The sequence below is a fragment of the Hesperophylax consimilis genome, chromosome 27 (assembly GCF_061612785.1).
Source record: "Hesperophylax consimilis isolate HC1 chromosome 27, BYU_Hcon_1.0, whole genome shotgun sequence".
NCBI classification, from domain to species: Eukaryota; Metazoa; Arthropoda; class Insecta; order Trichoptera; family Limnephilidae; genus Hesperophylax; species Hesperophylax consimilis.
Genome location: NC_142862.1, coordinates 28,169,916 through 28,184,807, shown reverse-complemented (window position 1 = coordinate 28,184,807; position 14,892 = coordinate 28,169,916). Strand labels below are relative to the sequence as shown.

The following is a 14,892-nucleotide window of genomic DNA, read 5'->3' as shown; positions in this document are numbered from 1 at the left end:
AATTCAGGATATAATTAATTTTATTTTTAATCTTGCAAATCGAATAAATGTCACCATTATTTCTGGGAAACTCTCCAAGAAAAAGTCTTGCGATATTCTGGTGCACAGTTAATCTGGCATGTAGAATTTCCGGAGAAACTTTATACTCATCTTGAAATTTACCAATTAAATTTATATATTTAAGCAAAACTGCGAAAACATTTCATCTTGGTATAAAAACTGGTGTACCACAAAGATTTAAACAGGAATCCCCTTTATTTTTATTTTCATCAAGTAATGTAATTACAGGGGAAAAATAACAAAATACTATAAATCAGACTTTTAATAATCTTTTGGCCACTGGGAACAATTCGTAAGAATTATATCAGCAGTTATTGAGGACATTGTAGTTGATTCTGTAGCCGACTTCATTCGTCGGGGTCTTCGCGAAGTTGTCACTGTTGAAGTATACGTACAGAGGCCCAGGGGGGGACGCTGAAAGCAAAAAATTACAGTAGTATTAGTATGCACGAATCGTAAAATGACCCACAACTCTGGAACGGTCACAATCACAACTGCTTCATTGTTTAATTTTATGCCTCAAATGATAATACTCATTCTACTGAGTACCGAATTAGCTGCATTTACATTTACGATATGTAGTATGATAAACTCATGACCAGCATCGTTTTTTAAACACTTATTTTCAATACATTAAATACACTTTACAATACATCCAAAACTTATTCTTCATCGTATTTAGGCATAACTCACGAAAAGTAGCAAGGCTTTTAGCTCGTTTAACATATGTCGGTAATTCATTAAAAATCCAAAATCCTTTAAAATAGAGTTTATTTTGGGCTCGCGGAATTTTTTTTTTTGAAAGTCTAAATTATAAATAGTGTATAACCAAGGTCCAAGGACAGAGAGACAAACAGACAGATATGCTCTCGAGGTATAGTTATAGATAACTGAATGCCAGGTGCACAAATCTATTCATTCTATTCTATTCTGCATACAACATATCCTAAGATAATTTGTGTGCGTTTTTTAATATTAACCTCACTTTTTACCTTAATTTCCCTGAGGGAATATCACATAATTAGAGATACTATATGGAGGGTTAGTGAGGAGAGGAAGTTCTGGAAAGGAACAAGGTATGAGGGGTGGACAGGAATCTGGGGGTCAGTGTGTCCAGGGGTGACGTATCCCTCCCACTGCGGTGTAAGGTATTGGGTCAAAAGAGTCTGGCTGGAAAGGTCAAAGGGTCTCTTTCACCCGGCCTCTCCCGATCTGGCCCGCCCGTCAGTTGGCAGACGCTTCCGCCACCAATTAAAAGTCACCAAACGTAGCGAATCACCCAAGGGGTTACTTATGGCAGATGTGTTGGTAATCCAATAAATGTTTCCAGGGCTGGCAGTGATACCCATTTCCAAACAGAAAACTAACCTGGAGAAGCTCATGGTCTCAAGCGAAAGGTAGATAAAGCAGAGAAAGATCACTAGTGCGTTAAACTGATCAAGTGTCATAGGTATCCGCGTTTGTGGGTTCGACTGCAATAAGTGGAGCCGTGGTTATAATCAACAATGAGGCAACAACCCAACAAGAAAAATGTGTGTTTAAATACTCACAAGCAACAATGCTATTGGCCGCGCTGTTGCCACACCACTTGGATCCGCGCCGTCCGTCCGCAGTCTGCCCGTCCGCGATAAACAGGAAGTCCTGGCTGTCCTGGCTGTTGATCACGTAGGGATTTTTCTCGCAGTCCGTGTCTAGGAAGTTATTAGCGGTCGCCACGCTGGTCAGCTGGAAGAAGGAGGGCGTGTACCTGGAATGAACAAAAACGTACTGGCCAAATGGTTCTTATTTGGTGGTTGCCTCATTTCTGAGGTTCATGGCCCAACTTTTATTTCCCTGGTGAACCAGGCTCATCCACTCCTCTCGGTTCTGTGCTGCATGGAGAGCCAAGGACACAAACGTTCCGGACGCTTGTGCATTTAAAACAAATTCATCGTGTGTGTTATCGTATTTCAGTTATTTTTTTTCTTTTGGTATTCGCAGTATTATGAGTGGAGGGTATTTTATTAGAATCGTTTGATTTAAATGTGCTTTAGAGTAACTACTAAATATTTACAATGTCTAGAGTTTCAAGTTTCACAAATAGTTTTTCATGTTGTTCACCTAACCTTATAAATGAAATTAGAAAACGTTAAGATAAAATATAACATTCGCAAGCGCAATTAACGCAATCTTGATTTCAAATTTCTCTTCATCCCTCCACCCACCTTCTTTCCATGCATTATTTTGTTAGTTTTTTATAAGTGTGGTAATTTTTCATTCCCAAGATATGATAGATGGTTTTAGCCAGGGTACAATGTACACTTACTTGATGCCACAAACGTCGACGGATCTTCTGAAACAGGATGCGTAACGAAGGTTGGCCAGGTAGGGCCCTTTACCAGAGTTGTAGTTGAAGGACTCAAAGGTGCCGGCCCTGTCGGGGTAGTACTGCAAGCAGCCAGGAGGAGCTAAAAGAAAAACAAGAGTAGGATTTTTGTTATTTGTTTTTGGGGTATTATGCCGTGTTGCGCTAACTCCTTCTTTAGCCAACGTTTCGGACAGCATTGCAGTGTCCATCATCAGGGCAGATGTCTTATTTGAGGCTGAAATCCTGGGGAGACCGAAAACTTATAGAGCACGGCTGATTACGGAGGCCATTGAAATTCATAAAAATCCCGTAAACATTAATAGAGACGATGGAGCTAAGCTTAATAGTTCTTGGTATCCGGTAATTGACGGATACACCAGAGCTAAACGAAGAAAACCACTTTAAATAAAAAAATGATACGTTAATGTTAGCTCAGAGGGTTGGAGCTGGCAACACGGTATCACAACCTCATACTTAAGCTCACATTTTAACACAACCTCAAATAAGACATCTGCCCTGATGATGGACACTGCAATGCTGTCCGAAACGTTGGCTAAAGAAGGAGTTAGCGCAACACGGCATAATACCCCAAAAACAAATAACAAAAATACTTTTGGCCGTGAAAATCTTAAATCATATAAGAGTAGGATTTGTTGAAGACCTGTCAGGCTTTAGTCGGGTCTGATCTTTTAAATAAGTAAGTAAGCAGTCACTGTTGAAGGGTGTTCAAATGTGTAGATTTTCTACAGTTATTTAAATTTTTTGAATAACAGCGATACAACATAACGGTTCACTTGATTTTAATATTATTGAAACAGTGAAATATGTGACGGAGTACATGATAATATATGACTCGAATGTGAGTGTTAGAAGAAGACATGAAACGTTCAAGCAAACCAAATACTTTAGTCGGGCATGTCGAAAGTCAAAATAACAGAAGAGTATGTATGAGACGATGTATGCATGTGAATGAAGCAAGGAGTGTGGAGCCGAGAACAAGTTGTTTGGCGGTCCATCCTCTCTGCTCTGTTATCCCAGCGGAAAAAACGCTGTGATGGTTAGTTAGTTATAGCAATGCACAAACGTCTTAAAACATGCGGAGTATGCACAGACTTTTGTAAAGCTTTCGACAAAGCCTCACGATCAAAGTAAAAGTCTTATACACAAATTAAGAACCCGAAATAACCAAGGAATAGCCGGAAATATTTTAAGATGGTTGAAAATTACACAGATGAAAAATTTCAGTTTACAACAGTTTTCACGCCTGTTTGAAATCTTCACCAACATTCCGCAGGGGTCATATTTGGGACCAGTATTGTTTTCTTTGTTAATCAACGACATAACTATATTTTTTGATGGAGTTATAACACTCTTATTTTCTTATAATCTTAAAATTTACAAAATTATTGTTAACCTCAATGATCGTTACGTATGAAACTATCTTTAAAGGTAAAACCTAGTACTCATTGATTACGCTGTAACTACAAACGTACATCGTATCTACTTACTTATTTTATACTAGTTTTGTTATTTTATGTATTATACATCTATTATATTACTATGTAAAACTTACCTGTAGTAAAGCCTTTATGGCGTGAATAAATAAATAAATAAGTACAACGCTACCCGTTCTCCAAATAGAAGATTGCCTATTTGATTGATGCCATAAATCCGGTAATCTGGACACAGATACATGATACATTGATGTGACTTTCATTTATCTGAAGTTAAACGACATGAAGTAAAATCTTACCATAATTACACTTACCTGCTGTTCGAGTAAAAACAAAAGACTGATCCGAAGTGTTCCTTCGAAATGAAGTGTCGTGAGGAAGTCTTTTGAAACGTGGCAAGCCTTCAACGGAAACTAGTAGTATACTGAACATTCACGTTCTTTGGCAAGAAACGTTCGTCTGTGCACCTTCTTTTACTTTCATTTAGCTAAACCTACATGTATGTTTTCTTGCAACTTACCAATCAGATATTCGTCATTTGCCGCAGTGCCAATCTCCCTCTTCTGCCGGGCGTTCTTGATCTCCGGTTCCAGCTCGCCCTCTTCCCCGACGTTCTCCGCGTTCTTCCCGTCGATCTGCGACACGTACCCCAGGAAGGGTTTCACGGGGTAGTTGTTTGTGATCAACTCCAAGTACGACGGCCTGGTTTGCAACCTGGAATAATGGTGATAATTGAGAATTTCATAATAAACAGATATTCTATAGTCAGCGGTCTTATACCGCATGAAGAGCCGCGAACATCGACGTTTTGGTGCCTGTGATACTAGATCAGTCCAACGTAATGCATCGTCGATTTTTTTATGCTTCTCCACTAGTGGTAGAACTTGGTCGCGATGATTGATTTCCAGACCGATGTTGATAACGCAATAAACCAGAATTGATAAATACTGACAACGCTGGAGCATCTCTCTATGAATTGACATTCTTAAGAATCAGACCGCTCTACGTAAAAGTTAAAAATACTTATAAATTGACAATTGATGTTGAATTGAAATATTAAATTTATTATGCAATGGCAGTCCGTTCGCATTTTTCGATACTAAAAAATGAGTTAGTTAGTTCATAGGGTAATTATTCATAGTCATAACATAACTAACAACTTTTGTTTCTCGATGCTGGACCGGAATCAATGATCGCGTCTTAGATAAATTAATTAAGTCTATGGATCGTGTATATTTTTTTTTTCTATTTTAAGAGCTTAGTTAGTTGACCCCTATTCATTAAAAACCCGGTCATTTTGCATAACCATAATATGATATTGGCCCTGAAGAAAAACCATTTTCCTCAGGGCCAATATCATATTTTGGATGCTGTGGATGAAAGAAAGTTCTGGGAAGGTAATAGATGGGGGGGTTGAGTAGATATCTCGGGAGCAGTATTTCCAGGAGTGACTCCTACTGCAGCGCAGGGCGATGGGCAGCTGGTCGGCTGGCGTATCCTGAACACACCTCATCCAATGAAGCAGTATGAATTAGGTATATAAAACGTTTGAATGACTGTCCGGTGTCTCTTCACCACCCCAATACGGTAGTAATGTGTGACAATAGAATTTACCCCCTGGTGTTGTAGCACTCCAGCTGCGTGATCCTGATCCTCCAGGTAGGGATGGAGAGGTCGGTCCTGGTGGTCCTGTCGGCGATCTTCAGGTTGATGCGGAGGGCGCGGCTGTTTAAGGAGGCGTTCACTCGAAGGTAAACTGGAAGGACATGACATACCCATTCAATAGTTGTAGATATTGGACTAAAATCAACTCTGTTTCTTAAATTAAATAACATGGTGTAATCATGATCAAGAGAAATATATACGGAAATATATTTTTTAATGTGAAGTGAAACAAAAATGTATGCTATGTCCTTGTCCACCCTTATAAAAAAATTATCCAAACTGAGTAAGAGTTTTACAATATTCCAAATTTTCAAATAAAATCACCTTCAGTTTCCAGTATCAAGTGTCGAAGATACATTTAAGCAAGTTTCAATTTTATTAAGTGTGCAAAGAAAAAATCTTTAGAATTACTAAGAAGAAATGAGAAATGGAAACCGATTACCCAAAAGTTAATTGTAAAATAACTTAAATGCAAAACCGTTTTATTTAACAAGCCATAAAAAAATACATTTATTTCCCTACTGAATTGTGCCTTATTATTGACCAATCAATTTGGACTCCATGGTCGAAAGGGAAGGCTCTCGTCTAGCAAGCCGAATGTCGTGGGATCAAATAGTGCGCAAGTATTTAAAAAAAATATTTTGTGTTATTTTATAATTTATTCATTTACGGCGTTCGTAATATTTACCGTGTTGTCCACTGTTTTCTCCGCAAATAGGAGGAATGACTTCACTGAAGGCTTGTAGGTTAGTTACTTCAAGGACGTCATCTCGGCAGGAAAATCCCTGAAAATAGACATTTTACAGTTGGTTCTTGTGGAGTGTGCTAAGTCAGCGGCTGCCTGCCTGCTGCCGCCTCAACGATGGTGAATATTTTATTCCTGTTGACAGGTTCCAGTTTTGACGTTTATTATTAATGTTATTAATTCATTAATAATAAAATCATTTCCAATTTAAAAAATGCAAATATAGTATATTAAAGTATAAGTGGATAAACAGGTCTTTAAAACACGCGTGATTTTTCGAGCACGACGGCGTAGCCGAGTGCTCGAAATAAAGCAAGTGTTTTAAAGACCAGTTATCCACGAATACTTTACGCTATTTTTTTTATTGGTACACTTTGAAAACATAAATATTGATATTATTATTAAAAATTTGGAAATAAGAACTATTAATGAATTCGTGATGTGACATCACAATATCTTGTTGTCATGGAAGTGAAAAACACAATTGACATTTAGACTTCACATTTTGTTGATTTGTTGATGTTACCATGGTAACTTTAAAAAACGCGCCTTCCATAAAGTGCGATTTAAACACGCTAGAGCGTACTTTAAATGAGTAAAAAAGGGCACCAATAACAAAATAGTATATTAAAGTATAAGTGGATAAACAGGTCTTTAAAACACGCGCGATATTTCGAGCACGACGACGTAGCCGAGTGCTCGAAATAAAGCAAGTGTTTTAAAGACCAGTTATCCACGAATACTTTACGCTATTTTTTTTTATTGGTACACTTTGAAAACATAAATATTGATATTATTATTAAAAATTTGGAAATAAGAACTATTAATGAATTCGTGATGTAACATCACAATATCTTGTTGTCATGGAAATGAAAAACACAAACATTATTTTATTTGACGTTTAAAATATTCCTGTCAGATTTATAGTTAAAAGTTGACATTTAGACTTCACATTTTGTTGATTTGTTGATGTTGCCATGGTAACTTTAAAAAACGCGCGTTCCATAAAGTGCGATTTAAACACGCTAGAGCGTACTCTAAATGAGTAAAAAAGGGAACCAATAAAAAAAAAAAAATTGTGTTCCAAATATTTTACCATATGCAGGTACTTTTTCGCAATTCTCCAAACAAATACCCTTTATATCGAAAATGGCACTAATTCAAAGCAATAGTTCTAGAATTCATGTTAGAAACAGAGTCACAACCAAAATTAGTCCAATAATTTGATAATATGAAAATGCTTAAATTTTCAGACAGATGGATTTTCACTGACTCAAAATGCATTTGATAGCCCAGAATTGCTTGAATTGAAAAGTTTTCGAATTCCACCACGTAATACTAGAAGTCGAGATTTATTTAATTGCAGAAATTCTGGGACTGCCATATGTATTCCTCTCTGCCCAGAAATAATTATACCGAATCAGTGGACATCTTCAATTTACCACTAAACAAATACAATAGATTGTTACTGTTCAGTTATGTGTAAGTATTAACTTTGTATAGTGTGTAAATACTATTCATATATAAAAGGGCAATAAATAAATATATAAAACTTACGAAGAGATTAGCAGCACGAGATTTCCGGGTGCCACTCTGAAAAAAAATTAACAATTTTTAACCTTATTTTATCCAATATTTTATGAAGTTCTGACATAATTAAACGATCACCATTTAGATTGATTAAATTCTTATCACACAAAAGGCGAAGCTTAATGCTAAATCACTATTTAAAAAATATGCTTTATATAAATTGATGTTTTTCCTATCGTTTCCCTTGAGTAGAATACAAATAAAAAAATTGAATACTCAATAAAAAATATAATTGTTAAGTATTAAAAAATATATGTTTTCATTAGAAATGTATGAAAGCATAAAAGAATAAACTGTAAAAAAATACAATACTAATGCTAAGATTATCTGTGAGAGTTTCCATTGATTAACTTTTTTGCTTTCTTATAAAATTGTTTACAAAAATAAAAACCACTTTTGTGCTTGAAATCAAGCACAAAAGTGGTTTTTTTCAAAAGTCAAGCGATTTTAAATCCTTTTTACCCATATTCGTGACAATATAAGGTATACCAAGAATATAAAACTTTTTGGCTTATAGCTTCCTCTTAATAAAGTCATTTTATCAAATAAAATGATTTGATAAATGTACAGTTTTACACAAAATGGATTTCTACAAACAAAAAACCATCAAATTTCACATAAATCGCATGTTTGTAAAATATGTGTTATAAACGGTTGTCATTCATCCTTTTAAATCTAGTTTGGCCAACTCACCTGCTCCCATTGTACCTCTTCCTCCAGGACTCCGTCTGCATGAGGACCATGGCTATGACCGATTTTATCCTTGTTCTGGTCGCCGTTCTTCACTTTTTTAGAATTACTTCTACCGCCAGCGGCGGCAGTACCGGAATCCTGTGATACATCATAATAATAATGGCGGCACTTAGTTGGGCTTCGCCCAGTTCAAGTGATACTAACAACAGTTGCATTTAATAGGTAGATATTAAGTCATTCCTAGAGAGAGGGTGAGTACATATTGTTAAAACACGGAACAGGAAGGGGTTAATGAATAATAAAATCTTCAATTTAGGCATAATAAGAATGACATTTGTTCGGGTAAAACTTTAACGAATAATTGCCTAAATGGGTAAAGGTAAATGAATATAGGTAAATATTCGGAATCGCTGGACACGGATAATACGAAATAAAACCTTCTGATTTACCTTGATTTAACTACAAAAGGAATCTGACAGATGCATTCAGATTCCTTTTATATTTTATATTCCGAATAATTACCTTAATATAAATATATTTCTTCTAACTCAGCAAACTTATTTTGTGGCACCATTTTAATTAAAAATTAATAAAATACTTCGTTTTAACCACTTTTATTAAATAAAAGTGGTTAAAACGAAGTATTTTATTAATTTTTAAATAAATATATATACCTGGAAAAATGATTTTTTTATAATACATATAAGTACATGTCAGATTAGAGATTTTCTGGCTAATTTTACAATCAACGAAGCGTTTCTAGCTTCCGATTGTGTTTCATGCACAGACATATGAATATATAGACTAGAAATTAAAGGTGAGGGGTAAAATCAACTGTTGAAGAACAATGGGGGTAAAGCTGACTGTGATTCGTCAATAAATCAATCTGACAGTAAATAGGCATCTCGCATTATAATATCACCATTTAGTTCTTAAAAGTAAAACCTGCTTTTGAATGAATAGACATTTTTACATGGGAGCGCAAATTACTCGCCACGTTATGAAGAAATTTGCGAAGTCCAAATTCGGCAAAAAAAAATTCTTCTATTTTCAGAGTCGAATATTTTGTTTACGTATTTAGTTAAGACACTTTTATAAGTGTTCATAATTTACTTCCCAGTAACAACGATGCACACACTTGAGAATCGCTACATTCGACCAATGTTGACTCGATGTGATAGTATATGTTTCTACAACTGATTCATATATTATACGACGTGAATAAGCTTAAAATGATGCTTACATATGGAATGTTTTTTTTTTTTTTTTTTTTATATTTACTCCACACAGGAGGCCCTGAAGAAAATAATTTCCCTCAGGGCCTATGTCATCTTTGGGGATGCTGTGTGGAGGGTCTTTTTGTGGGGAGGAAGGAGTGAACATGGGTCTTGAAGAGTCCCATGTTGTAGGAGGGAGGAAACACAGAGGCCGGCAGTTCGTTCCACAGCCGAGCTGTTGAACTTAAGAACGAATCGTAGAAGCGACCCGTTCTCATGTGACAAGTGTCAACTGTGTACAAATGTTGGGCGCGCGTTTGGCGTGTATCCCGACTACGCACCGGTGCCGAAGGGATCAATGACGCTAGTTCTTCAGAGCATCTTCCATTGTAATACCGATAGAACAAGGACAGCATACCTACCTGACGCCTGTGCTCTAAAGATTGCAGTCCGTTTGTTAAGATTGGGGAATCTATCAAACGGACCGCCCGTTTCTGCACAGAGTCAAGGGTTTTTTTCAGGTATTTTGGGGCTCCAGACCAGAGATGGCTGCCAAATTCGACAGTAGGGCGCACTTGCGATTTGTACAGGGTGAGCAGTTGTGTACTATTAAAGTATCTGCGGGCCCTGTACAGTACGCCCAGCTTCTGAGAGGCCAACTTTACTCTAGCTTCGATGGAGCCCCTGAGCTGGTCACTTATAGTTACACCAAGCATATCAATGGAAGGCCTGTTCGGAAGATTGCTTCCGTTGAAGGAGACTAGATTATCATTTGGATCCCTTTTAGACGTAATCAGACAGGATTGGGTCTTTGAAACATTAAATTCGACGAGATTATTTTTACCCCAGGAGGAAATACTCTCGAGATAACCGTCCATTCTCTGCTTCAAAGCCCTCCGAGCCGTTGGAGTTTGTGTGCCCTTTGGGGGCTTGTCAAACAAAAAGCTATCATGAACTGTACTGTCATCCGCGTAACAATGAATCGGTGCACATGTCAAAAGGTCATTGATGTGCAACAAAAACAAAGTTGGAGACAGAACCGATCCCTGTGGGACGCCAGCATTTATGGAGTGCGAGGAAGAGGTGAAACCGTCAGCAACCGCCTGAATCGACCTATCCCTTAAAAAGTCAGCAATCCACGTACACAGGGATGCGGGAAGTCCGTAAAAATGCAATTTGTTGACAAGTCCTCGGTGCCAGACCCGGTCAAAGGCCTTGGATATGTCTAGTGCGACCGTTTGGGTCTCACCGTGACGTTCCAGGCACCGCCCCAAACATGCGTCACATACGCGAGAAGATCACCGCACGAGCGGTTCCGCCGGAATCCGTATTGACGGTCGTTGATAATTTTGTTCTTCTCGAGGTATGTGAGCAGTTTGTCGTTGATCACACGTTCCATCACTTTGGACAGAACTGATGTGATCGCTATGGGGCGGTAGTTGGCCGGGTTGGAGCGGTCACCTTTCTTGGGAATAGGGTGAATTACCGCTTTTTTTCCAACCAGAGGGCACAGTGCCACACTTCAGGGACATTTTGAAGAGCTTTGACAAAACTGGAACTATTTCCGCAGCACACCTCTGCAATACCAGGGCAGGTATTCCATCAGGTCCACTAGCTTTGTTAACATCGAGCCCCCGTATGACGTGGAGTACATCCCGATGCCGGATCCTCAGCTTTTTCATATAGAAGCCGCAGTGAGGAACCGACGGCGGAACAGCACCCCCGTCGTCGAGGGTCGAGTTTTCCGCAAACATTTTCCCTAAAAGGTTTGCCTTTTCGGTGGCGGTGTTTGCTAGTGAGCCGTCAGGTCTGGTAAGAGGTGGCAAACTGGGTTTGCAAGAATTTCGAATGTAATACGACAATTGGGTTTATTCTCTTTTTCACATCTATTTTTACAAGTTTTCATATCACAAGCCACTATTTTGCCGCGTTATTTCATAAAATGCCTCGACCATAGCTCGACGCTAGTTCGAACAAGAATGATGACGTCACATTCTCAAGATTCACGGGAAGCCATACGCGAGCCCAGTTGGCTCCAATGGAACCGGTATGGGGAGTGAGGAATAATACGCTTTTAATCACTTAGGGCAGGTCTACTAATATTCATATGTCTATGGTTTCATGTTATTTTATTGGGTTGGCAGTGCCTATACTTCCTACAAACACACGCGTATTATGCGTGAACTTCATATCGGTGTTTTGTCAAAATGATGCGAAGTTATTATTTACGTAAATAATATTAAATATCAATATTTTTCAAAATCGTAAACGCAAAGAGTTGTTGTTTATTGTCATTTAGTTGAAACAAATATTTGTTTTATTCGTAAATGCGTATTAAAACTGTAGTTTTACGTAAATAATTACCGTTGTTTGAATAAATGAAATTGTACGTATTTGTATGTTACTCTTATGCGCTTTGTCGGCCAATAGGGAAACTACTCCAAGCCAGTAAAGGAGGGATTGATATTATCAAGGAACCTTAGAATGTTTGATTCTTGACAAACGTCAAATATATAAAACGTAATTGTGAATAATTTTTACTGTAATGTAATTAATCCAATGGATTTAACTTTCTAAAACACATTTTCTTCGATATTATCCAAAAATTATATGAGCAGCAACGATGCTTTTGAAGAAATCTCGTATTACATGAGGAGATCTCATTTTCAATCAGTGGACTTAGTCTTAATTTTCAAGTTAGTGGAATTTACCCGAAACGTAAGATTTGAATTCGACCAATCAGAGGGCTGATACCGTCTAGACGCTAGCGTGATAATACTATCATATAATTAATGATTTGTTATCTTCCTTTTTGTAACAAATAGAGAAAATTATATGCTCACTGAGATCTCCCGTGATGAGGATATTATTTACATATGATTAAAAGTTAGTAGTCAGAATAATATGAAGTAGGTAATTATAAATATGTTATGTAGCGTTATTTTCTTAAATAATTGTAAACATATTACATGGTGATACATGGTGGTGACATAGTTTGAAAATGGCCTTGAAAGCCGAAACAGCTGTATCAATAACTAAAACCAAAAAATACTTGCAGAACTGAATAATTATATTATTAAATTTGTATTATTAAATTTAAAAAAAAATTAAATGGAATTCTACGAATTAAACACAAAAACAATACATATTACATGGTGTTTTTAGTGCAGTTGAGTGGTTTTGGTTTCAGTCTGTATTTGGTGTCAGTAAATTTTGAATTTCTGCTCTCCCTATGTTTTATATCCAACTGTTTATTTGAGAATTTAATTTTACCTAACATTATTTTAACGTTGGCTTTTTTTCCCAAATGTTGTATGTTGTAATTGCTTGTTAGGTATATTTTTGACCCTCTTTTTCACATTTCCTTCCCCGCCAAACTACCTTCAGCCTCTCAACATTCCCCCGGATGCCATAGTCTCAATGGCTCCAGATGGTTGGAATGAGTTGTAACTCTAGTGCGGTATTCACATAAAGAAAAAGGATTTGCATCTAACAACCTCTGGGTTTGATTCAATTCATTCAAATCTCTTCACTGAAACAGTTCAAGCCACAGAGCATCGATTCTGAACGGTTAATGTTATATGATCTACTTACGAGGGTAGGCTGTGACAGAGTAAGGATATCATAGTCGATCCTGATCTGACAGACGCGAGGGTTGTTGATCTCCACGTTGTAGGAGCACTCCAGCCCAGTGGACTTGCTGGTCAGGGGCGGATTGGAGAAGGTGCCGTCCTTCGCCCTGGTCACGATGTCACACGTCTCCACTGGAAGTTGGTAAGTAACTGGTAAGCAACTAGTAAGAATTGGTAAGTAACTGTAGGATTAGTAGGAAGTAGGATTACAATATATTTATGTTATACGCCCATACGGGCTTTTACAAACATGTAATTTACAAAAACTTTGATTGACCCATAATAATGTAGTGAAACAGTAATCATGAAGTAAAATTATAAATATAAATAAATTATACAGAACCCGTGCAGAATAATAGTATTATGCTAATCTTAATTGAAATTATTACTGAGACATGTTATTATAGCCTTCTTGTTACTATATTCCGTGCAGTTAATAATTATAAGCAATAATAAGTCGCCTGAAATACTAATACAAATTGAAAATATCCCTCGAGTAAAAATAAATGCCGCCAACGGGAATTGAACCCGTGCCTTCTGATGTCCGGTCAGGTGCTCTGAAACCACTGAGCTATGTCGGCTTATTTCCAACCCGCCAAATGATTCAATATGTACTAGTACCTCAATCAACAATTACTGCTTATTATATTTTTCCACCTGTAAACAACCAACTTTATTTTTGTAGGAAAGGCTTTGTTAGTGCTAAATTTCTCACTAGATGGCGTCGAGACATAATATGATATCTTCATTTATTGGTAAAATATTTTTGACTTGTCAAATATTATTATTTTTTAATGATAAAATAATGCTTATAAGACAAAGTTTAATGCATAGCATAAAGGATAACAAATATTTATTGCTTATAATCATGTAGCGTGGGTAAAATCCCTATCCATTTTCGGTCGACAGCCAAATGTCGTCTTAGAGTCGACCTTATGGGATTTAAGCAGCCACAAAAATTAAATTAAAATCAGTCCATCTTTACCATCAACTAGGTACCAAAATAACTACAAGGAAAACGGCCAAACGCTAGAAGCGAGCAGAGACGACAGCACACCCAGCGCCCAACATTCACCAAGCACCGGGTGCGGGAGGCAGATTACCATAAATTATACAACTATCATCATCATCGGCCGTAAAGGAGCATTCTCATCGGTTGAAGACACGGTTTGGACCCGGGCGGCGCCCAACTCTGCAGTCTTGTGCCGACTCCTGTCCAGTACATAGAGTGTGGGTCAGTCTGAGGACTAAGTGTGTGGTACTCACGAGCGCAGCAGGTGCTGAAGACTCCGCAGTAGCCGACCACCTTGCCGCCCTGGCGCCCGCACTCCGGCCGAGTGAGGCACACGCCCCTCGTCAGGCGGTCCGTGCCCAGGCAGCTGTCTCCCGAGTCCAGGCTGAAGATACCTGAAACATACAACTCGTACAACCAACCGCCACAGGTTACTTTACTGTTCCTCCCTCATTACACCATTGTCACCGAGCAATG

The 14,892-nt window shown here is 37.7% G+C and overlaps 1 protein-coding gene across 1 annotated transcript in view; it reads right to left on the bottom strand.

Annotated features, from left to right (window-relative positions):
* Positions 1-364: 364 nt before the first annotated feature.
* LOC149410889 (uncharacterized) overlaps positions 365-14,892 on the bottom strand; it is a 36,799-nt gene continuing 22,271 nt past the window's right edge. Inside the window, exons 2-10 of the mRNA XM_089647899.1 lie at positions 14,670-14,810; positions 13,341-13,535; positions 9,843-9,850; positions 6,215-6,311; positions 5,476-5,617; positions 4,382-4,575; positions 2,366-2,507; positions 1,611-1,807; positions 365-474 (exon numbers count right to left, since the gene is read on the bottom strand). Coding sequence (XP_089504025.1) covers positions 365-474; positions 1,611-1,807; positions 2,366-2,507; positions 4,382-4,575; positions 5,476-5,617; positions 6,215-6,311; positions 9,843-9,850; positions 13,341-13,535; positions 14,670-14,810 — 1,226 coding nt within the window. The remainder of the gene's footprint in view (positions 475-1,610; positions 1,808-2,365; positions 2,508-4,381; positions 4,576-5,475; positions 5,618-6,214; positions 6,312-9,842; positions 9,851-13,340; positions 13,536-14,669; positions 14,811-14,892) is intronic.